General features: G+C 36.5%; 1 protein-coding gene across 1 annotated transcript in view; it reads right to left on the bottom strand.

Annotated features, from left to right (window-relative positions):
• Nucleotides 1-297: 297 nt before the first annotated feature.
• LOC140492055 (protein FAM114A2-like) overlaps nucleotides 298-26,278 on the bottom strand; it is a 38,410-nt gene continuing 12,429 nt past the window's right edge. Inside the window, 13 exon segments of the mRNA XM_072590719.1 lie at nucleotides 298-2,535; nucleotides 4,224-4,277; nucleotides 4,712-4,784; nucleotides 7,131-7,270; nucleotides 9,914-10,063; nucleotides 11,196-11,281; nucleotides 12,832-12,955; nucleotides 14,042-14,200; nucleotides 16,882-17,016; nucleotides 18,276-18,382; nucleotides 19,909-20,010; nucleotides 23,984-24,083; nucleotides 24,785-25,110. Of these exon segments, the coding sequence (XP_072446820.1) occupies nucleotides 2,434-2,535; nucleotides 4,224-4,277; nucleotides 4,712-4,784; nucleotides 7,131-7,270; nucleotides 9,914-10,063; nucleotides 11,196-11,281; nucleotides 12,832-12,955; nucleotides 14,042-14,200; nucleotides 16,882-17,016; nucleotides 18,276-18,382; nucleotides 19,909-20,010; nucleotides 23,984-24,083; nucleotides 24,785-25,110 (1,658 nt within the window). The 3' untranslated portion in view covers nucleotides 298-2,433.

The raw sequence follows: 26,278 nt of genomic DNA, 5'->3' as shown, positions 1-26,278 counted from the left end.
TAGAGCTAGTCTTTTCTTTGTCTTGGTCAGCTGTTTAGTGTTGATGGCTCATTCTAATATACTTGTCCATTCCTGGATGGTAATGTTAGTGTAGTTTTTTGGCTCAAAATTTCCCCTTTGTATTTGTGTACACCATTTATCATTTCCTGTAACATTCTGCAGCCGTTCTGTTCTGCTGTTCTTCTGGCTTGTGGAGTGTTGAGAGGTAGTCTATATTTGACACATCGCAGTAATAACTTTTTCCTGACATAGTGATGTAAAAAGATTTACAAAAAAAAGGAAGCTTACATAAATGGATAACATCAATAAATAATAATGTTCCATTTATTTTTATAAATGAAACCAAAATTGATATACATCACTACATATTACAGATTCTAAATTAAAATGCAGAATATTTACGACAAAATGAATTAAGTTCCCCTTACTCCTTGGTGACTACCAACTTCCTGATATTGAAAATAAGATTTAGTAAATACTATTTTCTCTAGGCAATATCAGACTCAGTTAAAGGAAGAAGGTGCTATAACTAATGAATGGGAACCCAAGGAACTAAGAATAATATATCCTCCATTTGCTGGATGTGAATGTAATATTGCTGCTACTGCAGGTGAGTGATTAAACTTAATTTAAGATGATATATTAAAAGGGTTGTATAACTAGATAGGCCAGCACCAAAAGATCAGGCTTGAACACCTAAAAACCTCTTAATTCCTTCACAGAAGAGAAGGAAATGCTATAAGTTGTGGCAGCTACAATATACTTTACCCATAACTATAAGCTGAACTCACAGATTAGATTACTTACAGTGTGGAAACAGGCCCTTCGGCCCAACAAGTCCACACCGCCCCGCCGAAGCGCAACCCACCCATACCCCGATATTTACCCCTTACCTAACACTACGGGCAATTTAGCATGGCCAATTCACCTGACCTGCACATCTTTGGACTGTGGGAGGAAACCGGAGCACCCGGAGGAAACCCACGCAGACACAGGGAGAATGTGCAAACTCCACACAGTCAGTCGCCTGAGGCGGGAATTGAACCCGGATCTCTAGCACTGTGAGGCAGCAGTGCTAACCACTGTGCCACCGTGCCGCCCACCAAGCTATCTTGATTTACATAGAAACATGTTTATATAAAATGCACATTTTATCCAGAAGATTCATGGGCCATTGCATTTTACATATAATGAATTACTTTGAACTGCATCTGCTTTAACACACAAGATGAGGGACTAGTTTATCTTTTTTTAAAAAAAGTTATGGTTGAACAAAGAATCAGGTATGACACTGACACAGCTCCCTGCTGCTCTCTGAATGGTGCCAGAAGAGCTTAAACTATGGCATTATGAAAAAATCTAGAACATGTTAATAATAGCTCATCTGGATAAAAGGCAGACAAAGCTCCATGGGTTTCTCTCAGCATGAATTTAGATCTATTTATGGGTCAATTCTTAGTGTATTCAAAATAACTCACTGAATTATCTCAAATGTTTGAGATGCAAAATAAGAATGTTTAAATGCATCTAAAGTGAATTTAGTTAAATGATCAGACTGGCAACCGACATTAAACTATAGTGAAATACTGCCACTAGGTTAATTACTTCTGTGCATTCTCCATTACTGTATTTACTTTTATAAAAGCTGATTTCATGTAAACTTAACTTCAAAATTTGTGGCCTAAAAATAGAAAAGTTTCATTTAAAAGTCACCCCTAGAGTTTGAAGGTTCAAATGACCAAATATTTCAGAACAAAAATATAATGCTGGAGACCTTAAATGACTTGATTTTACTGTAAATATATAAATACTAAATGAAAATAGAAGTGTAAATAAAACCTGATTTATTTACAAAGTGGGTAATGTTTAAAAATGTTAGCTAATCAATACGAAGTCTTTAGTGTTTTTTTTACTTTATTCCATTACAATGTTTGTTTATGTATTTCATTTGGGGCCTAATCTCAAATATTTGATTTTTACACAAGTCCTTTATATTGTATATAACATACTTACAAATAACATTTCATTTTGTACAAATGCAAGTAATAACTGAAAAAATATGTATTTTGTACTGGACAAAAATATATTTAGAGGCAATTAAGGCATGAAGCATTCTGTCACTTAAAGACAAAAGCTTTAATTTCAGGAAATCTGAGCTAACTCTTATCCTGACTCTAATATCGGAATCTTGCAAAAATCAGACCAAAAGAAAGAAAAATGTTTTTCCAAAAAACATTCAAACTCATCGAATGTCCAGCTTTTATTCAGAGCAGGATTGCTTTTCCTTCACTGTTAAACTCCACCTCCCATTAGGATCTATTTCTAAAACAGCCTCCACTGCTCACAAAATGCAACCTTAAATAATCCGCACTTGTTAATCAAGTTTTGGCAGAGAACTTGAACAAAAATTTCGTATCAGGCAAATGAATAAAGTCAGTGTACAGTGATGTCTGAGCGAATCTGGATTTCAGAAATTTGAAGAACTGGAAGCAGGAGCTGAAATGCATCCTGAATGTAGGTTGCACTATTGGAAGCCTGAAAGAGAAGTATAAATATGTTACAAATACAGCTGGAGAGACTTACCTTTGCACAAAAATACATGGATATTGACTAGCATGACTGAAGAAGGATGAACTGCTAAGTTTTGCAGTTCTGCCTCTTCATTTGAATTATTGAATGAATCTTACTAGCATAATATTGAGATCTCAAAGTTTGAATGCTTCCAACTTTGACTATTCTCCCTGCCCCAAGTTTTATTTTATAAGCAATCCAGGGTAAAAATCAATACTGATGATCAGACATCCCCAAATGTTAAAGGAAATTGAGTGAATACCAGGTAAATTACAAAATTATGTTCAAGCAAGATCAAGTCTTCTGGCTCATCAGAAATAGCAAACACCAAAAATTGCAGGAGGTGCACTTCAGGATCAGCATTTCACGTGGCCAGCAGTGTTTTCAATATTTGATCCTCTGAATAATTTGATGTTTTCTTTTTTGCTGTTAATGGCTGCTTTACACAAAACAGTTGTTTCAACTGACAGTTTTCTTTTGTGGTGGTGATAGAATTGCAAAAATAAAAGATATGCATTTTAATATTTCACTTGTGTAACTTTGCAAGTTAGATGCATATAAGCACAACATTTAATAATTGGGGAACAGTTGCATTGGAAGAGCAATGGGCCACAGGCACAGGATAGGTGATACCTTTTATTAAAAAGCATTTAAAGGAAATTCTCTCCAGTTAATTACTTAATTTCCCAATATATTTTATGGTATCCTATCCACATTGGCTCTTTTTACTAGCCTTGCTGTAGACAAATATATTTACAGAGTTGTGCAAAATGTACTAATAATATTTCTGCACAATGAAATGTAGTGGTAACTCAACTTCAATAAAAAAAACTTGCCTATATGTTATATACCTGGGATGTTCTAAACCACTGGTGATGCAATGAAGTACTTTTGAAGTGTCACCACTATCATAAAATCCCTAAAGTGTGGAAGCAGGCCATATTGGACCAATAAGTCCACACCAGCCCTCCAAAGAGTAACCCGCCCTTTATTCAAGTAAATTGAGCAAACACCTGGACATGGGGCAATTTTCTCAAACAATGTGAAATGACTAATAGTGTTCTTTGTGATACTGTGAACAGAGATATTGTGCTAAATTTGTTATTGACGCGAGTTAGGTTTTCCTTAAAATACATAAACTATCTTCAATAACAAAATAATTACTTTAACATTTGACTGGATGCTTTGATATTTCAACTAAATGATGCAGAAAAAAAGCATTTTGCACTTGTGTAGCAGGTGACAGATCCTTAGGTCTTTACAAAATGTATCACAGCTAATTAAGTGCAATTATTGTTATTTACATACCCCCAAGGACACATATCATAATGATATAAAAGTGACCACGTACTGTGGTTTATTTTTGGCGTTGATTAAGAGTAACAACATTTAACTAGGCATCCTCTGCTTCAAGTATACTCTGCAATATTTTACCTCCACGTAAGTGAGGCCTTAGTCTTTCCTCAAAGTCAGTAGCTCCAACAATGCATCATTCCTCCAGTTCTACATTGATGTGTCAGTCTACACTCAATACTCAGATGCTGACACTGAGGATGCAATCACTGAGCCACTGATATATCTGTAGTGGAACTTTGGTTAACGTAGTGAATTCAACCAGATGCAGTGCATACATTGATCTTGATATAAATTACCTCCAAAAATACTCCAGTAATTAATGGATTAAGAACCTCTACCTTCTCTTTAGCCTGTAAAGAAAAAAAGTGATTGGTGAGTATATTTGCACAGGAAAGCATCAAAAATAAAATACTGCAAGGAAAGGCAGGAAACACACATTTTTAATATTACAACGAGGAAACCAAGTCATGACTAAGAAACAGGAAACAATGCTTTTTATTTTCAACTGAACAAAAGGTGCAATCTCGATTGCAGGCTTTGTTACTGAGAAGTGAGCCAGCATGCTTGGAGCAACTGGCAAATTTTTAAAAATTCTCTTCTCCAAGTTACAAAGGCTCAATAATAAAGTTAATGTAAAAAAAAAACTTATGACAAGCTGAATGAATTCTACTGGATGTAACTATTTGCTTAGCCAAAGTTGTAAGTTCTACACATCTCTGCCTACTTCGAGAGATATAACCTGATTTACAGTTCTGCACAAGAGGAAAAAAGCTCAGTTCCTTACCCCTATTGTTGTCAAACAGGTGGTAAATTGTTTAGAAAGAGCAGCCACTTCCTTACACAAGACAATAGTCACTCTGTAAATAGAAAATGGATTTAGGAAAAAATGTTCAACAATTCAAAAGACATTAATACTCATGAGGACAGATACAAGAATACCAGATTTCAAAGGGAAAGCCAATTCATACCCTATAAAGAAAATAGTTCTGACTGGTTACCAAATAGCTTCTGATTGGTTGAATGCACCAGTGAACAGTTGTATCCCAAGTTTAATTGGGGAAAGTCTTGGTTTGCAGAGGACAAGGCATGTAGCTTCTAGCAACCATGAGTGAACCACATTGAGAAACTGAATGGATTGTTAGGGTAATTCTTAGCATAGTTCGTATTGTTTGATAGGTGTTATCCAATTGTGGAATCAGATCTATATAGACCTGTTTAGTAGAGTCACTATTCTGCCTGTTGCAAACAGTGTGGAGACATGCTGCTTGGTATTAAGACTTAAGGCCAACATATCTAGCATTACAGCAGCATTGAGACTCGGTTGGGTGGGGGTGGGAGGGATCAAATATATAGGTAATACATGAAAAGTTAAGAAAGAAAACAAAAAGGAGCATCAGTTCTTTTCAATTACAAGATAGAATGTTGTACCAATGTAATACATTCCATCAAAGCTGTCTACTGGCAGCCCCATTATGACAAATCATGGTGAAGTAGACACCAGTATCACAGATTGTCTAAAATAAACTCATTCAGAAGATTAAGAAAAAATCATCTTCTATTTAAAATGACATTGCCTTTTCTGAACAGGGTTGGCAAAACCTGAATGCAGAACTCAAAGAAACTTAACCATCACCTTGTAAGAAAGTTTTCCATTGTTTGTTTTACAATTTGTGCTCTTATTTACAAAACCTAAAAACTGAAGGAACCTTTTTGTGGCATTATTTTCCTGATACATAAGGATTTTTAAAAGGTGAAATCAGGTCTTGATAGTGTAAAAAGTGGAAAAACAAGACAACATCTCATTTCAGACTCTGTTTATAATGGAAAGCAAAATCAGATCAACTATTCCTTGGCTCCATCCAAGACTAAGTTTGCCAGTTAAATATTTGATTTCCCAACTCCTTCTGTTCCTCTACATTCACTCCAGAACTCAAATGTAATTGGGAACAAAGCTCAAGATTCCATTATAAAGTATATGTTCATCAATTTAAAAATGCAAAGCAAGCATTCTCTTCTAATCTGGAAATGTTTAAAACCTCCTATGAACAGAAATGCTAGACATAATCAGCTGGCCAGACAGCATTTGAGGAGAGAAACAGTGTTAACATTTCAATTTGCTGACCTTTAATTAAAACTGCAAATCATTAGAAATGTATAGATTTTAACTAAGTGAACAGGAGGAGGTTGGGAAAAGAATAATAAAATTCTGTGACAGGGTGACAGAGAGGAGAGGTTAATGACAGAAGAAAAAATAGACCAAAAACAAAACCTTCAACAAAAAAAAGTAAACAGAAGAGACTGCAGTCTGAAATTAGTCAACTTAGCATTGAGTAGGGAAGGCCACAAAATGCTTAATTGAAAAAGGAAGTCCTGTTCCTCATGTTTGTAACATCAGTTCCAAAATGCAATGCTTTGTATAGGTGTTCTTTAACCCTCAACCAAAGACTCTCCTACTATGGTTGATAATGTCCTCAACAGTGTTTGCCCCATTTCCAGCCAGCCATTCTGAACTCACTCCTCCCCAGAATCTCGTCATCACCTTCTACCACTGCAGCCTCCATATTCAGCAAATTATCCTGCACTTTTTCAATCATGATGCTACTACCAAACTCAGCTTCTGCTGCCCTTTCAGCACTCCCATGTGATCACTGCCTCCATGACACTTGGTCCACTTGTCAATCACCTCCAATACCCATCCAGTACCTATGGCCCATTTCCAAAGAAGCTCAGGAGATGCAGCACCTGCTTTTTCACTTTCTCTATCCTCACTGCCCAAGGTCCAGAGCACTCCTTCCAGGTTCAAGAGTGATTTTGTTTTAAAAGGACTTTAGTTTGTTTGCTTTTCTGATGGCAGCTGTTCAAACTACCATTCACATCTCCCTTAGATACACCTTTTGTTTCTTCACTATTCCCTTTGGCATTGAGCTGTATATACCCTTTCTTCAATTAAACTTTCTTGCCTTCCAATGTACCGTAAGTACAGTTTCTTTTATTTTCCTCCAACATCCTCACCCCACCATTTCACTTGCTTAAACCTATTACATTTCTAACTTTTCCCAATTTCAGTGAAAAATCAACTTGAAATATTAACTGTTTCACTAGCCACTGATATTGCCCAAGTTGGTAGGTAACATTTTCTGATTATGTTTCAGAGTGGAGCATTTACAGTATTTTACTTTTGTAATAGTATTAAAATATCATACTTTGACAGTGTTTTTGCACGATCCAGAGCACCCACATCATGGTCCTGACCGTGAAGAATTAGTACTGCCACTTTATGGAATTGTTCAATGGATCGAGCAGTAAGTTCTGCCAGGCTTCTGATCGCAGATGTATGGATGTTCTGTGAATTTTAGAAACAAATTATGTATTTTGAGGTTAGATCAAGCAGACCTATTTCTCCTCAATCAATTTATCTATTTAAAGCCAAGAAGTATAGCTGAAACCATCATCCAACTTTCTTACCGGGTAATATAATATAATGGAAACTTTGACATTCAGATTCTGATTACAAACCTTTATCATCCTTGTTGAATATCAAGTAGTAGGCAGTGAACAAAATACGTGAAAATTACAGTGTTTGCTTACAAGGTATATATTTGATTTTAGTATAACAATGTGTGCAAAGAATCAGTGAACATTGAAGATCTGCCCTGCATGTTTTGTCCAGTGATAGATAGAGCAAACATGATTATTAAATAACCAAATGTCATCACATGGCATGTGTTTGCTGAATATATTTCTAGGTAAAGAAGACAACACATCATATAGAGTTGCTTCGACAGGAATCTCATCAACAACTATCATGAAGCAGTGCAATTTTCTTGTCACATTTTTAAATGATGTATTGGGTGCCCCACAAATTATTCAGTAATCTGCCTGAGCCAGATGGTGTGTTAGGGCACATAACAGAGACTTTTGTTCAAATCAGACTCTACCTGGAAAATGCTTTTCTCACAAAGTCACTCAGAAGATCAAACTAACAAAGACGCAACGAGATACAGAAATACAATCTCAGATTTGAGTCAACATAACAGCCAGCAGGTTCTCGATCACCTGAACATAAAGTAATGAGGCATTTAACAATGAAAAATAAAATGATTAAGTGGCTAGTCATTTGGACTTAAATTTAAAGATTGTAAAGGGAAAGTTGTTATAGTCTTAACAGACCATAAGGCTACACTCTCATTAAAGAGAGACAACTGATGGTGGTTTAACCACAGCGTCACCACACCTCAGGTGAGGGGAGAATCCTTCATGGTAACCTCAGCTAATGTGGTAAATGGACACACACACACACACTTGGTATTATTATGCATCACAAACCAGCTGTCCAGCCAATTGAGCCAAAGCTCTAAGTTAAACTCTCAACTGTTATAAGTAATGTATATACTCGTGTAAAAGTTGATCTTATGTAAAAGTTGGCCAAAAATATGTATTTTCCACATATCTTGTATAAAAGGTCAACCCTACTATATCACACTATAAAACCTGATACAAAGGAAACTGCAAGCTCCCATTAACACACTTAAACAAAATCACATTCATGCTGGTAACGGTACACAATCTGTTTACTATATTGCGTCTCTATTAATTCATAACTCTCCTTAGCCCACTTGTTTTACTACAGCATGTTTTGACTCTCATTCATTCACACTGGTACTAAGCGTATTGGAACTTATCACACTTTGCTCACGATACATCTAAACGTTAATATCGTTAAAAAGTAAATCATGTCATTACATCTGAATAAATGTGAGGTACATTAACTACATATATCTTTAATTCTTCGACAAGTTTGTTAATGTTGTGAGGTTCATTACATAAGAGTAAATGGGAGGTAAACGGAAGAATTTGGCAGGAAAGTTCAAGATGCAAAATTTAACAAATGTTTAATTTTAAGTGTGCCATTATACCAGGCCATGATGATGTTGAACAGTGCAATTTTGCAGGATTTCAATGAATCTTTGATATGTTAAATTTTCATACCAGTATGTATAATATAAATTTATTACCAATAATTAATTTTTGTTTCTCTTGCTTTTATCCAGTAATTATGTTTACCACAATTCATTGTGTTTTTCTTCTTTACCTGAGATTAGTTGAATGATCAAATTGACTTTTCAAACTGCAGCATGATAGTTTCATTTTTTTCATGTGAAAATGACAATTTTTTTTAAAAAAGTAACATTCACAGGTTAACTAACAATTAGTAACATATTGTAACATATTATCTGGCTGACATCAATTGTTACAGTTAACCTGAGAATGTAACATTTTTTAAAAAAATTGTCATTTACACATGAAAGAAGTGAAACTATTATGGTATTCGAACAGATGAAAGACTCCACAAGCAATCAAGGTATTTTTCAATGTATAATTTCAGTTACATCACACTGTAAACTTCTGCTATAAATTCGGTGTCTTACAATTGTGTACTCCATAACCACCTGATGAAGGAGCAGCGCTCTGAAAGCTAGTACTTCCAATTAAACCTGTTGGACTATAACCTGGTGTTGTGCGATTTTTAACTTGAAATAGTGTTGCCGATCCTTCACTGTTGCTGGGTCAAATTTCTGGGACTCTCTCCCTGTACCAAATGGACTGCAGTAGTTCAGGTTGGCTGCCTACCAAGTCATTTAGATTTGAGTAATAAGTATTGACCTAGTCAGCAATATCCCCATTTCATTTCTTAAGAAATTTTTTAAAAAGCCATAGTCTTATTGGAAGTGAAAAGACCCACCTACTGACCTGAACAGCACATTACCAACAGTCATTACTGGAAGTAATGTGCAAGTCTGTCTCCTATTTTAGCACAGATGTTTATTTATGTAAATAAAATTGGTAAATATCAGAGTTAATTTGGGATGTTAATATGCTGCAAACACAAGCAAAATGTTTCACTGTATATTATGGAAACAATTTCTAAGCTAGTTAACCATTATTGGAAACCAGTTCTCAAAAATTTTAAAGCAGCTTCCATTACCTCAATTGAAAGTTTATGACCTTTGCTCAAATCATCAGGTTTAGATTCTTCACTGTGCTCTTTCTTCTCTGGATCTTCTGACATATCTTCTACTTGCGTCAGGGACATCACATTTATTTCACTTATATGATCTTGAGCATGCTTTCTGGCCTGAAACAGTTGCAAGTCTTGGATTATTTAGCAAAACAACAATAAACAAAAACAGATTTAAGTTTGAAGATAAAACAAATCATTGTAGCAGGGTAGAGGGGATCTGATTTACCAGTATTCCAGCAGATGCCAGAATGCTTGGTAACTAAAATAATAAAGCATATTCTTCCCCTGAAACAAATATAAATAAAACCTATTGACTATTTGTTAAAATCAAAGGGTTTGAATATTTTGTAATCCCTAAAGTATGATCATATTGTGGATTGGACACATTAAAGTTTCTTGACTTGTAAAGAAAAACAACTATCTTAATGCTTATATTTTCAATGTTTAAGGGTTAAAAACAAAAACATCTGATGTTGCAAGGTTAATTCAAATGAAAGGTCTTGTGTGTCTTAACTGTTCTTCGATCTGCCAACATTTTCCAACTTTACTTCTCTGATTTTTATTTTCTATTTGTGGTACCAATATCTTTCTGGCAATTTAAAAAAAAAGGGTAATTACAGATTTATAGATTCAGGAGAATTTAAAAGGCTTTAATGTAGTAATAATGCATGTGCGTTTGGCATCAACTGTTGGAAAACAACTAGTTACCTAATTGATTTAAATAGACAGGGTAAAACAGTTAAAATTTCACCTTGTTTTAAAAAAAAATGATTTCTCTCCCTTCATTTTCCAACAAACAATCCAAGTTCGAACAACTCCTTGCAATGAAAAAAAACCCTCCAAACTTCTTGTTATCCTTAAGTGTTTATTATTATAAAGCCATGAGACGCAGCAGAACTAAGCCATTCGGTCTTCAAGTCTGCTTCCCCATTCAATGAAATCAAAGTTGATTTAACAATCTACAACTTCAATTTCCTGCCTTATCTCTATAATCCTTGACTCTTACTGAGGAAAAATCAGTCTATTTTAGTCTTGGTTGCTATTGACACATTATCACCTCTCTGCATCTAGCCTATCAAGCCTCTTTTTGAATAAGGGTGTTACATCGATTTTTTTCTAAATTTCGAGATTTCCTGGAAGATTACAATCAGTGCATCCACTATCTTTGTAGCTACTTCCTTTAATATCCTAAAATGCAACCCATCAGATCAGGGGACTTATCAGTGTCAAATCAATCTACACTTACTTGGCCCAGTTTGTCAGACGTAGCAGCAATTTTCATCTCTGATAACAACTCAGACAATTCTTTCACAAATCCAGACCCGTCACCCCCTGCAAGGTCAATCACATTGTTTAGAGTAAACCTTTAGTTCACACTGGCAACATTGAGCAAATATGAATATGCATTAAATTATGGATATTGAGAGGCAATGTCTTAATTGGGGGGTTAACATGGAGCTTCAAATCAAATATACCAGCCATTTTTTTTTGGGGGGGGTGGGAAAAAAAAGAGGGAGGTAGGCGTTGCAAAGTCTTTCTTGAAAGATAGTAGGATTTTTTGAATAACTCAGCAGCATTTTAAGGTAGTTTTTAAAAAGGTGAAGTTCCACAATCCTATGATTTTTCCTCAGCCATACAACTATGTTATATGTTCAAGAGCAGTTTCACTACTTTCCATTTCAACCCAAACACCCCCCAAGAGTTGCTGGTTGAGTACCAAAATAATCAAGAGCACATTAATGTTGATTCACATTAACATGTCATTTGGTTCAAATAGGATTGAAATATAGAATGGTTTCCTATATCCTATACAATTTTATGATGTAACCAGACTCTAAAGTTATTGAATGTGATGTTGAGTCATAGAAACTGCAGAAACTCGAAGCTAAAGAGGAGTTGTTGTTCTTGGAGCTTGCCAACTAGTGAAAACAGAATTTCCTTCTTTACCCTGTCAAAATTATTCATAATTTTGAACATCTCAATGAGGTCACCTCTTGATCTTCTCTGCTCCAAGGAAAATAAGCCCAATTTCCTCTAATCTTTCCTTGTAGCTGAAATCCTCCATTACTTGTATTGTTTTAATAAATCTCCTTTGCACCCTCTCTAGTGCTTTTACATCCTTAAAAGTCCTTCATGTTTTTTACCCATCCGCACACTCTGATCCTGTCATGGCATGGGTTGCTTTCAGCATAGCCAAGTCAATCTCACACTTTTCGTCCTAGTAGCATATGATGTGCTGCTTTCAGCTCATCTACACATTCTCTCCAACTCTTAGCTCTTATGATTACTTATTCAGATTCTCTTCAGTCCTGTCTTACCATCTTTAATCCCCTTTTCTCCCTACCCCTTCCATATCTCTCCCTCTGGCCCAGTTTCAACTCGTCTCTCCGCTCCGCTCCCTCTTCTCCTTCCCCCGCCCCCCATCTTCACCATAAATACCACTTTTACTTAGCTGCTATCAGTTCTGATGAAGTATCAATGGATTGAAATGTTAACTCTGCATTCTCCCCACAGATGCTGCCAGACCTGCTAAGTTGCCCCAGTAATTTTTGATCCAGTTTCAGATCTCCAGCATTCGCAGTTCTTTGTTTTATTTCAACTTTGATTTATTGAGGTTATTCCAACTTAACATTAAAAGTTTATGTAGGTATGACATCAGTAACATATGGGCAAATTTTAGGTTGAACACAGAACAAAAAGAGATGAAAGAACAAAGAACAAACACAGAGATGAGAAACAGAATTAACATTGCAGGTTAATAACTCTCTGATGCTGCTCGACTTGCTGAGTAGTTCTAACATTTGGTGTTTATACTTTAGATTTACAGCATCTGCAATATTTTGCTTTTGATATAGAAATTATTCATTCATTCTCCTTTTTACCTTTGTTATCTTCTTCATCCTCATCATCAAATTCAGTTAAATCAAAGGCTTCTTTTATGGCTGTTAACTCCTCCTTCAATTTTTCTACATCTTCTCCCAACAAGGCATTCAGTACTGACTTAACCTACAGAATATAATGAACATCCCACACATGCACAGTGTGAACAAATATATGTAAATAAAATCAGTATTTGGTAACAATTTATACATTCTCATGCAAAATCGAGAGAGTTAATATCACACATGTAAAGGAAATTAAAATAGACATGAAGGCATGACATATAGCAGACCAAGAAAATTCGCTATATAGAACAACCTCTATTAATTGAATGAGACGGGCAGAGAGTATTTTGTTCAGATAACTGATCGTTTGGATAATGATCTGATCATAAAGGAAGCATTCTCATGTGTAAATGGACCCCATGACAAAGCCTCAGACAGAAGCACCGACTCGTATATTACACCAATCAACTTGACCAAATCAAATCGAAAGACACTCTGGGATGGAGCAGGGCTGTCTTTGCTGTAGTTTTATATGGCTTCTCAAATGTCTGCCTGGGTTTCTGTCAGTGTCTCTGCTCAGAGCTGTGCTGTTTCACTCATTCATTGAATGAGGTATCAGAGTATAAAACCAATTGATAGTCAAACCCAAACTTCGGATTGTAATTAAAGTACAAGGGAAAAAAAGCTGTATACAAATACACCTGAAAGAAGAGATGTCAGAAACTTTCAGCTGTGTATTGGAGGCGGGGGGGGGGGGGGGGGGGGGGGGGGGGGGGGAGGGAAAGACGACAGAGACAGAGAGAAAGGGGCAGAGACAATGTGAGAGATATTGAATGCGGCAGAAGGGCCAGAAAAGTCGGAAGGAAAGATGAAAAGAAAATTAATGACAGAGGTAGAGCAAGAGAGAAGCTCTGCTGAGTTCAATGGTGGGCAGTCTGTCTCGGAAAGAGTTTCTGCAGGTAGTGACAGAGTATGGTTTCTGAACTCAAACTTCGGGACCTTGAGATCTTGTTCGGATAATTCGAATTTGATCAACCGAATATAAATTAATATACACAAAGTTGGAATTTTATTTAATAATCACAAAATATATTACTGCATGCCTGGATAGTCCAGATTTCTAATGAAGTATGATTTTCTGTACTTGGGACTTAGTTTCATCAAATTACTAAACAGGCAAAAAACAAAAATCATATCCCTTATTTACCTTCACTTCACTTTCATTTGACAAAATCTCCAAAGCTTCTAGATGGGATAGACCTTGAAACTCATCAAATAACATTCCATAATGAGCCTTCTCTTCTGTATCCACAGAAACCTCCTCAGCTGTTTGTTGCTGTTCTCGCTCTTTAGCCTCTCGAAGAACCTAGACAGAGAAAAATAAGGCATAATCAACTTCAAGAAAATGATTTAGGTTAAAAAGGGTTTAACATCATTTTCTCCGATTTATCTATATTCCAGTTTGGCTAATAAGACATAGCGGAGGACTTTACTTCAGAAAATATCAAATGATGATTAGTGATAATTTCCATCCTGTTCCTTGAAAGCCTAAAATTACACATGAAATCTATCAAGTATTCAGCTGAGTACTCCAATATTCAATTTAACAACTTAATGGTAACTTAATTTACAGCACTTGGAGTTTAGTAACATCGTGCAATTACTGGCACAGTTCTTGCCTCAGTGCTATTGTTTTCGAGAACAATTCCTATTTGTTATTCCAACACCCAATATCCTCACATTCATCAGCATTATACCAATTCTTGCACAAGTCAATACCACCTCCGCCTGTTTCCATAGACAGTCCTAGTTCATCCCGATACAATCTCCTGCATTCTAAAAGTTACAGAATTGCCTTTCCTTTCTTTCAAAATTGCAAAGTCATCCTCCCAATATTCCAATATCTGTTCCTCTTACAAAAATTCTTCCCACTGTAGCTAACCTTTATTTAGGACTCCTAATGAGTTCCTTAAAAATGGGCGAGAAAACGAAAGTGATTTTCCATGAGAAAACATAGAAAGGCGAGTTATCTTCCTGACCTGTATTTTTTACACTAAGATCTGATTGGTGCTTTGAACAGAACGGCACAAAATTCTCTTATTAAGACTGAATAAATTTATGAGTTCTTTCTATTTAAATGTGTGATTATATCATAGCTTCAGCTCACTGTCTCCCATGAGCTGCATCGTCCAATCTTCCTGGTGGCTGACTCTCCTATCATTGTTTCTTTCCCCTAACACTCCCACTTGTTGGTCCCTCTGCTCAGTGCCTCTTCAGTCCTGAGCTCAGGTCCCCTAACCCTATGAGAGTAACAGGGGAAGGAAGAAACAGCTGAGTAGTAAGCACGAGACTTGCAGAATAGAGCTGGGAAAATATTCAGGATACGTAGCAGCACGCAGAAAGACTCAGGGTACGATGTAATTTCTTTAAAGGACTGAGAAAGCTCAATAGCCAGTTATGACAAGGTGAATATGGATCATTGCTCCCACCTTACTTAAACTCCTATTGATCAGTGTCAATGTTTTCTTTCTCTTGTTTTTAGTGGGTAGCTATTACACAAACTAAACTTTGGTTACAAAAGATCAAAAACTGAGGAGAGTCAATTTTAATTTTTCTTCATGAAATTAAGTGGACTTCTATTACCTACCACCCTGAATAAAATAATAAAATTTGGTATCAAACACAGGTATAGAAACAAAAGGACATTAGCTTATAAATAAGAAATGGGAAGAGGGGTGTCTACCTTTACCTTCCTGTCATGTCTAAAGGTAAAGGCAAATGCAGTTACAGATCCTAAGAATCCCTTGGGTTGAAAGAATGAAAAGATTAGTCCAACTGTTATTTTTTTTGGATGTAGCACAGTTCACAGATCTTGAATTCTCAATTTTGTCAGGTTGCATTTTCATCAGAACTAATTTCTGTGACTGGGGTTGAGGCTGATAGAAGGACAGAACTAAAATATAGTATCCTTGCTGTTATCAATCCATTTTGCTTAAAGGCTGATGTTGGTATATCATTCCCTAAAAAATTCTGGAAAGTTGTAAAGAACGTTTCATCGCTCAGTATGTGCAGTAAACATGCAAATGAGACAAACAAGAGATTCTTGATGCCTCAATGAGTTTAAGTGCCACTTCATAAAGTACTAAGTCTGAGGCAGCTGCTTATATATCTTACAAAAGTCATCTGGGCTTGTCTCATGATCACACCAGCTATTTTAGGTCAGCTGTGCTCGTTTCTGAAGCAAATTTCAGTCCACAAAAGTTTCAGCTATTAAAAGGCAAATGATTAAAGTTACACATTATTAATCCATTTTCACTATAATTATAACAGTAGACTAAAATGGGAGTGAGACACACTTGGGAACGCTTCTAAATTTACAAACTATGCTAAGGCAAAAATATTCCAATACAATGTTCTTAATGGAAGAATGTATTCTCACATCTAGTCTACTCTCCCAACATGAAAACAAATTAGATCAATAGTTCATCACAGCTCATTCCTACCAGCAACCGAGAATAGCTCTTACCATCTGCTTCTTAAAAAAAACCCATAAATTTCAAGACATTGTTATTTAATGCAGATGATGATTTCCACAAGAATGTAGGTATAAACACAATTTGAACTCCAATATATAGCCAGCACTTCCATGACATTTCATATTAATTTAATATATTCAATTGCTGTATGTTATCTGGGTCACCAAATTTATTATACACTGCAAAATATGCAGTCTCAAAGAGCAGATTCCTTAATGTATTATTAGAATATATACACAATGGACCTTCTGGAGAGCTGTTAGACATGTTCAATTCCTGTAATAACCCACACTGAAAAACTTAATGTTACAAATGTATTATTCTTTAAACAATCATAGCCCAGTAAACTCTCACTCAGTTTTCAATGGAGTACAAATGTATTTGATAGCATTGCAATAACATTGCAACATTCCTATCATAGCTCACAGGATGATCGAAAATGGTCAAGTAAACAATGCTTCAATACCAAATAATTATTTTATTTTACTTACTACCAAAGGTTAGAGAATACCTGAGACAACGTGGTTGTCCTATACATTAGTCCTTTTGTCTTTTTGAAACCAGGATCTCCTTCTGCAATAACATCCATGGTCTTTTTACCGATAAATTCAAGTGCATCCAAACCACCACTCAGTACAGATTTCCCCTGAAAGTAAAGTAATTTATATTTATATTTTATTGGATAAATATACACAAATTTGATTAAATACTTCTTTTGAATGTAATGGCCTAGATTTTCTGGTTACTGTGAAAACAGATTTAATCAATGGTAATCCTAATCAGGACTTTCCACCAACCTGTCACCAGGGTTTTGAGCCATCTGATTCTGGGTCTTTCTCAGAAGCCTCCATCATAGAAAACCAGTAATGAATCTAACCATGCAGTAGGTGTTCAAGGCCAAAACATCTTTTTTTTCCAAAAAAAACAGCAATTGCAGCCATGTTCCAGTGTAAAATATTTTAAAGACCCAAAGCCACTGTCAGGTTTTGCAAGAAGGGAAATATGCAAATTGGGAGGGACGGTGAGTAGGGGTAGGTGTAGCATCAGGGTGACAGGTGGGTGAGGAAGCACCAGTGGCAAGTAAATGAATGAGAGGGTTGTGTGACGGTCCACAACAGATATCTGATCTGGGGATGAGGGGGGGTGGGGGTAGATTCAGTATGAATGTTAACAAAAGCAAAGTACTGAAGATAGTGATCTAAAACACAAACAAAAAAATTGCTGGAGAAACTCAGCAGGTCTGGGTGATCAACAGTTCACCTGCACATGCCGTTAATGATGTAACAATACAAGCTTTAAAATTTCCCCTGCTGGGGAAAAAAAAAACAGCCAGTCTGGCAGCATCTGTGGAGGGGAAAAAAAAAATTGGAGTTAACATTTCATTTCCAGTGACTCTACATCTGAACGACCTCAGGTCACTGGATCCAAAACAGTGACTTCTCTCTACAGATGCTGCCAGACCTAAGATTTTCCAGCAATTTCTGTATTTGTTTCTCAATTTCCAGCATCTGCAGTTCTTTCAATTTTTCTTTATGCTTTAAAATTGTTGGATGCATTAGGTCATTAACATTTGCATCAGTTAATATTTCAGTGATATCAGTCGTTCCAAACATTCTTAGATATGAATAACCTATTATGCATATATATGTTAACTTTGCAATACATGAAGGAATCATAGTATAGTGGAGTAGGTCATTAAATGATCTAAAGATGTGGGAATAATTTAATTAAAACCAGAGTTCAAAGTAAAGCATAGTCACGAGTGAGATACGCAGAAGGAAAATGCTTTACTGGTTAAATATTCCCAGACTTCTCTTAACAGTTTTAAATTATTCTAATATAATACTATTTAGTGACATTTGTATAAAAGACATTAACTATCAGTCAAATAAAATACATACTCACAGTGCTCTGAACGGCATTAGTGATGGTAGAAAACATCCCAAATGCTCCACTGCTTGGAGAGGTGCTTATGCTCTCTGCTTTCGGGCTATTCTTACCATTCTTGATTTCTGTTTACAATTAGAAACAAGCACGCAGTCCTTGGAATTATTCCAAGTAAAAATAAACAACACACCGCATAACTACACTTATTCAAATAAGTGAATTCTTGACAACTACTCATATTTCTAAGGAACTTTTTGCTTCTACTTCACTTTCCCCCTTTAACAGATTCCTTAGTCCATGGTCAAAATTTTTGGTCACCTGTCCTTTCAAAAAAAAACCCCTTTAAGAAAAGTACCACAAATGTTGCTGCTAAGGGAAGACATTCAAAATACTCAGGCATCACATCTGGAGAGAGGTAAACATGTTAAGGTTGAAAAGACTTCACACACTTGACCTGAGCTGTGTCATGTTTCCAAAATTTGTTTATATTTCTAATATTTCCACTCAGTGGCTCAGTGTCAAATTTGGTTTGAATACTTTTTTGAAGTGTTTTGGAATATTTTACGATGTTAAATGTACTGTACAATTGCATATTTTTATTATTGCTGCTTTTAGCATAGCAAAACACCCCAATGTATTTCAAAGAAACAAAGTCAGATTTAGACTTTGGAGCATAATTTTAAGAAGCTTACCTATCAGTCTATTACCCAACAGTACATTTTTATTTGTGCATATATTATTGATGGCTTTAAGAATCACAAAAGTGATCAGGCCCAATTGGCATGACCACCCTACTGTGAGCACTAACATGCTAAATAGTAACTTTTCAAAATATTTATAACATTTAATCAATTTCTTGATATTATCAAGCAAGTTTTCAGAACAACCTATTGTTCAATAATTACAAAGGACAGGGGTATTCTCTTTGTCAAGGACCTGTCTTTAACCCAGATATGGCAGTTAAGGTTCAATTTCATGATCCATACATAAACTAACCATCAGAGATAAAGTTATCATAGGCTCTTGAAAGGGAAAAAAAATCACTTTGATAGAGTTTTTCTTGGTCATCTTTTCTGAGCAAGAGGAAAGAAAAAGAAACAAAACAGCAAAAAAAAATTGCAAACAGAATAGATCAAACTGTTAGCCCGAGCTGCAGAACTTGACTTCAAACATTCAATTGCCTTCTAGAACTTAGAAACTATCACTTAACTGTCCATGTTGCTTATACATCATATTTCAGCTGGTGCTTCTTCATAAACTATTCCCAAATCACTTATGCACTTGAGCTCCTTTGCAGAGTATTTGGACACTTCCAAACATAAGTCTTATTGACCGTCTCTATTTACTGCTATTAGCATCACAAAATCTAACTCATGAACAATTGGTGCTTTGGCAAGATACCAGAGCCCCAGGAAGTCATTAATTTTAAACTAGAACAGGGAAAAAAAAACTAAAACTTCACTATGTACAGCAAAAACAAAATACGTAATATGTAAAAACACAATCATTTTACATGAAGTTCAAGACTGACTACATTTGCAGATTCCGTCTAAATGTTCCTCACAGCATCTTCATCTTAAACTCACCCATAGGCTTGACCATTGATACAGCCTAACTATTCAGAATTAAGATGTAGCTCTTTTGTCATCACCTTTGTCTTCATTGAACACGTTCACTTCTGTTGAAACTTCTGTGGGGCTGGGAATCCCAAGAGTGGTCTCAGCTTTTTCAATCACATTGGAAATCCCATGACCTTAGTGATAAAAATAAAATAATCTATAAGAAAAGTTAGTTAACAAAGGAAGCAATTCAGTTTTGTTAACTAACAGTGGAATTATCAGAGATGGCAGTTGATGGTATTTAGACAATAGACAATAGGTGCAGGAGTAGGCCATTCTGCCCTTCGAGCCTGTACCACCATTAAGGCTGATCATCCTTAATCAGTATCCTGTTCCTGCCTTATCTCCATAACCCTTGAATCCACTATCCTTGAGAGCTCTATCCAACTCTTTCTTAAATGAATCCAGAGACTGGACCTCCACTGCCCTCTGGGATAGAGAATTCCACACAGCCACCACTCTCTGGGTGAAGAAGTTTCTCCTCATCTCTGTGCTAAATGGTCTACCCCGTATTTTTAAGCTGTGTCCTCTGGTTCAGCACTCACCCATCAGCGGAAACATGTTTCCTTCCTCCAGAGTGTCCAATCCATTCATAATCTTATATGTTTCAATCAAATCCCCTCTCAGTCTTCAAAACTCAAGGGTATACAAGCCCAGTCGCTCCAGTCTTTCAGTGTAAGGTAATCCCGCCATTCCAGGAATTGACCTCGTGAATCTATGCTGCACTCCCTCAATAGCCAGAATGTCTTGCCTCAAATTTGGAGACCAGAACTGCACACAGTACTCCAGGTGTGGTCTCACCAGGGCCCTGTACAGCTGCAGAAGAACCTCTTTGCTTCTATACTCAATCCCTCTTGTTATGAAGGCCAGCATGCTATTAGCCTTCTTCACTACCTGCTGTACCTGCATGCTTACCTTCATTGACTGGTGTACAAGAACACCCAGATCTCTCTGTACTGCCCCTTTACTTAAATTGATTCCATTTAGGTAGTAATCTGCCTTCCTGTTCTTGCCACCAACACCCTGCCACCCAACTTAGTATCATCAGCAAACTTGCTAATGTTATTACTAATACCAACTTCTATATCATTAACATATATTGTAAAAAGCTGCGGTCCCAGTACTGATCCCTGCAGTACCCCACTGGTCACTGCCTGCCATTCCGAAATGGAGCCGTTTATCACTACTCTTTGTTTCCTATCAGCCAACCAACTTTCAATCCGAGTTAGTACTTTACCCCCAATACCATGCGCCCTAATTTTGCTCACTAACCTCCTATGTGGGACTTTATCAAAAGCTTTCTTTATACACTTCTTTGCACTATAAACATTCCAATTCATCTGGATTTTATTTATCCTGGATGAACTAAATATCCTTGATGTCAGTATGCTCCACTGTCAAATTTGAGATTGTAAAACAAAAGCTGCAAAGCATTTTGCCTCTGCAATCATGCACTTTCTCATTTACTTCCTACTCACGATAGTAAATTGTTACCAACTTCAAAGACTTTTAAACTTCATGTGACCAGTGAATATTCTAAAGACTGTCCATTTTCTGAAACACAAAAAGGACTGTTTTAAATCAAGCATGGTGGCAAGGATCACTGCACTTTTTTAAAAGTTACTTAATACTCAGTGTAAGTAGGGGCAGTCTATTTGCAGACAAGTTAGATCAAAGGGGTATGTATGAATGGAGAATCAGCCAGCAAAGATCTGATTGGTGACCAGTTTCAACATCAGAGACGTTCTGCCTGCTAACATCTACGTGATTGGCTCCCAGGCAACTGAACTGTTTGTGGATGTGAATTAAACCTCTGGATAAACAGAAGCTATCCTCCTTTCTTCAGTAAAAATACCGAAGAAAGCCAGTGTATGTCCCTTCAATCAACTGCAGTAAGCAATGGCTCTTAACCAATAAGTCAGGTACTTCATAAGGGTTAAAGAGTCACTCTGTGCCTCTTGCAAGCAAGTAAAAAATACTTGGAGAAGGAAGGAAGGAAGATATATCAAGCAGCAGCAAGTCCTGACAAGCTAAAAGGATCATCCATGCACCGGGGCCACTAAACTGCCTTCCTCGTGTTCCACTTCACCACAATACTCTTTGTTTCTGTATTTGTGCACGGGCCACAGTAGGTGCGTTATCTGGGACTGAGTTTTATAAGAGAGAGGGTTTGAGTTACATGTCAATAGCTCATATAGTTTATCTATAGCTAGAATCTATTTATTTGGAATAAGTATAATTCTTGTTAAGTTCAGAAAACCGGTTTATGCTTTGCCTCACCTAGAGGTAAAAGACAAAATCATTGAGGAACTTTGGGTACTTACTTTATAATCTTTTACTTTTGGTGGTAAGTGCAGGAATAGTGGGATTTGATTTCTAGTACACTACCCCAATGACATGTAACGTTGGGCACAAACTGGATTACAGGATTCTAAGAAAACTATGAGAAGAGTTGAAGGTGCAGATAAAACTTGGTTTAAGAACAAACTCTCAGGCTGAATCAAGAGTACTGAAAAGGAAGAAATTTTAAAGTCAGGCCCTGACTTTAACAGATTTCGTTTAACAAACAATAATATAAAATTATGTGCATGAGAGTAACAGCCTTTTCAATAGCTTTCTCAAAAATGCAGTCATTCAAATAGATAATAACTAAAACTAAGAACAGTAGTAAAAATTATTTTAAACTTCCAAATCTTCAAATCAACTTAATAAATAAGCAATGCGTTCAGTTCCATTCTACACGAGAATCAAGTCATTCTGTTGTCATTCTTGGCTGACCTGCCACCCTCTGATCTTCTAATCAAATGATATTACAATAATTTTGTATTTATTATTACACACAGAAAGCAGCACAAGCTATTTCATAATGCCCTACACAGTCAGTCTAGTTAGTCTTGATTAGCTTCAAGGTTTTGCTCTTCAAAGTCTTTGAAAGTAGTAAGAAAACATTTCTAAATATTATGTTTTACAACTATATTGAATAGCTAAATGCTAATAGTTTTAATGAGAATATTTTTACAAGAGTTAATGTGGATTGGGCCTTTCAGATTGGAGGCTCATGGTTAAATCTAATACAGTGATGAGGTCAAATGTTACTCCGTCTGATGCTATAAAACGTTGCATGTGGAAAAAGCTAGGGCAGTCTGAACAAGTACAAGTAGGCATCAACTTACCATGCTTATTGAGAATGAATTAGAAACGATCCTTGGAGAGGCCACAGAATAGCACAAATGGAAAATGGAATAAGTCACACTGGTGATAACAAAGGTGATTCAAACATTGTGGGATGGGACTTTGATTATACATAAAGTGATATATAGTGGTGTATATGACTATAGTTTAATGTGCTATGTTAATTAGTGGAGAGCTACCTATATATACTATTAACTTAAAACTGTGAAACAAAACAGGTCCAAAATTAGTCTTTTAATTATTGTAATTTCTAAAATTCCCAGCATTCTGACTTTTTGATCCGTTATTTTGAAAATAAAAGTTTGAAAACTGTGTTGGCTTATGAATAAACAGTAATTACAATATAATACAGACTTTACATTCATCTTTCAGCACAAAGATGAATTAACCTGCTACTAATATAAAGTACAACTGTACAGGAACACTGCAAGATTTGGAACTGTGAGGGGTATAAAGGTACAATTGGATAAAGCTGCAAAGGCAATAAAACAGATGTTGCAGTCCAGACTTAAAACTGAATTTTTAAATAATAACAACAAATATTTTAAAAGTTGATACCAGGACAGTTTGACAAGAGTACGACCTATAAAACGTGTTTCACAAAAATTGGAGATTTATGCAGTGAGTCATGCGATATGATAATATCCTAATACTTATCTTCTTGGGACATATGAGCAGGAGTTTGCTATCCCTTAGACTCTTGATGCTCCTGCATTCAACAAATAGGTTGCTTTTGATTTTTACAACAACTGCAATAGTTTCACATCATATGAGCTTACTCATTAAACTTAATAGTGTTCTCTAATCAGACAAAGATTTTATACTTTCTACGTTTGAAGTATTGCTTCACCTCTCATCAAATGAACTAGAAGATAATCTGTTCAGAATTATGGTTAAAAGAAACAGGGAGCTCACCAACAGATGCAACAGTGGCTGTTGCTGTTGTAAGCAATGACTTTCCCCAGTTTCCCCAGTAGCCCCAACTTCCTGTCTCTTGATTAGGGAGATCTTGCACCTGGAAAATAAATGGAGTAAAGTTACTGCAGCTATTGGATAGTTAGTCATATTTTTCAATATCAGATTGAAATATTTAATTACATTTTTGTAACTCAAGTAGGCAAAAATTATCAAGCACAGTACGAATCCAGATTTGGAGATTAAAATTTTTTTTTATGGAAGTCAATGGATTAGGGTGTAAGTTTTCTTGCTGATTTGGCAGGTTTGTTTTCAGACGTTTTGTCACCATGATCAGTAACGTCATCAGTGAGCCTCTGGTGAAGTGCTGGTGTTCTGTCCCACTTTCTATTTGTGTCTTGGTCTCTTAAGGTGGGCGATAAATTTTCCAGTTCTTTTTCAGAGGTTGGTAAATGGGGTCCAAATCGATGTGCTTATTGACGGAGTTCCGGTTTGAATGCCAGGCCTCTAGAAATTCCCAATAAACACATAGACTTGGACACTATTTACCAATCTCTGAGAAAAAGAACCGGAAATGATACCACCTGCCTTAAGAGACCAAGACACACAAACAGAAAGCAGGACTAAACACCAGCATTTCATTGGAGGTTCACTGATGATGTTACCTAGCATGGTGATGAAATGTCGGAAAACAAACCTGCCAGCTCAGTGAGCAAACTTATAACCTGAACCTCAACTTGAGCTACAAATCTTCTCAAAAATCACAAGTCAATGAATACTCAAAGCCCTAATATTGCTTACCTGGTCAGCAACTCCCAAAGGTGGTTGTTCAGATAACCCTGCCTGACTGGATCCTTTTGATTCCGGTCTTTTTCTTGTCCTGTTGACAGACTCCTTCCCCTTTCTTGGACTGCTTTCAAGTATGCTTCCAGCAGACCCACACTCCTCATTTTGTGCACTGCCTGTCGTGCACTTGCCAGTTTCAGTCTCAGACTCAGAGTGCTGTCCTAAATCAACACCTTGTTGATGCTCTTTTTCCCTGCATGTTGAAACACTTCCTTCCAGTGCCACAGATTCTTTATTCATAGATTCGTCACTCGTCTCATTATCCTCCATTTTTGATTTATCTGTAAAAGAAATAAATAAATCACTTCATAACAGCATAAGAAACAGGATCAGGAATACGTTATCCAGCCCATCAAGCTGTCTCCATTATTTAACCAGATCGTAGCTGAAACCCTAGCTCAATTCCACTTCCCCATCTACAAGATGCATTCAAGAAACTACTGAAGGTCAAACCATCTCGAAGGACAAGGGCAGCTGATACATGGGAATAGCACCATCTGCAAGTTCTTCTCCAAGACACTATCTTGGCTTGTGAACATATCACCATTGCTTCAGTGTTGCAAAGTCAAAATCCTGGATTTGTCTCCCTGACAGCACTGGGTTCTACCTACAGATCATTGAATTCACTGGTTCAAGTGGGCAACTCACCACCATCTTGTCAAGAGCATCTAGGGGCAGGTAAGGAATGCCCAGCCAGTTATGCTCACATCCCATGAGTGAATTCAAAGAAAAGCTTTTGAATCCCTCAAAGCCCAAAAATCTATCACTCTCAAGGTTGAATATAATCATTGCATATGAACATCCATGTATATCAAAAATTCCAAATATTCATAGCACTTCAGAGGGAAGAAATTTCTCCTCTGCATTCATAAATTGCAAACCCCTTATCCCGAGATAATGGCTAGTTGTAGACTCTTCAACTACAGTCTGGAAAGACCATATAGACTTTTGCATGTGTCAGAGATCACCTTTCCTTCCTCCAGACTTCAAATACTAGGCCCATTTTACACATTCTATTTTCATGTGACAGCCTTTTCAGCCTCGAATTAATTCAGCACACTATTGTTGCACCCCTTTAAGCACTCATACCTTGCCTCAAGTAGGGAGACCAAAACTGTACATGGTACTTCATACATTATTTCTACAAGGCCCCATGAAATTTCAAAGCTTCCTTGGCAATAAAGGCGAACATATTATTTATGATGAAGAACCACCGGATTGAAACATTAACTTTGCTTTCTTCCCACAGATGCTGCAAGATATGCTGAGTTTTGCTTGCAGTTTCTAGTTTTGCCTTAATTGCTGACAGTAGGTTACTTTTCTGCGATGAATTTACAAGAACATCCATATCCATTTCTGTTTTTCAGCAGCAGTAACTCAAAGGGTGGGAGCTTGGACCAACGGCCTGTCGGGAGCAGTGAGTCACTGATTTGAGTCTTTACGTCTGAC

Source organism: Chiloscyllium punctatum, chromosome 20, assembly GCF_047496795.1.
Source record: "Chiloscyllium punctatum isolate Juve2018m chromosome 20, sChiPun1.3, whole genome shotgun sequence".
NCBI lineage: Eukaryota > Metazoa > Chordata > Chondrichthyes > Orectolobiformes > Hemiscylliidae > Chiloscyllium > Chiloscyllium punctatum.
This window is presented reverse-complemented; position numbering and strand designations above follow the sequence as displayed.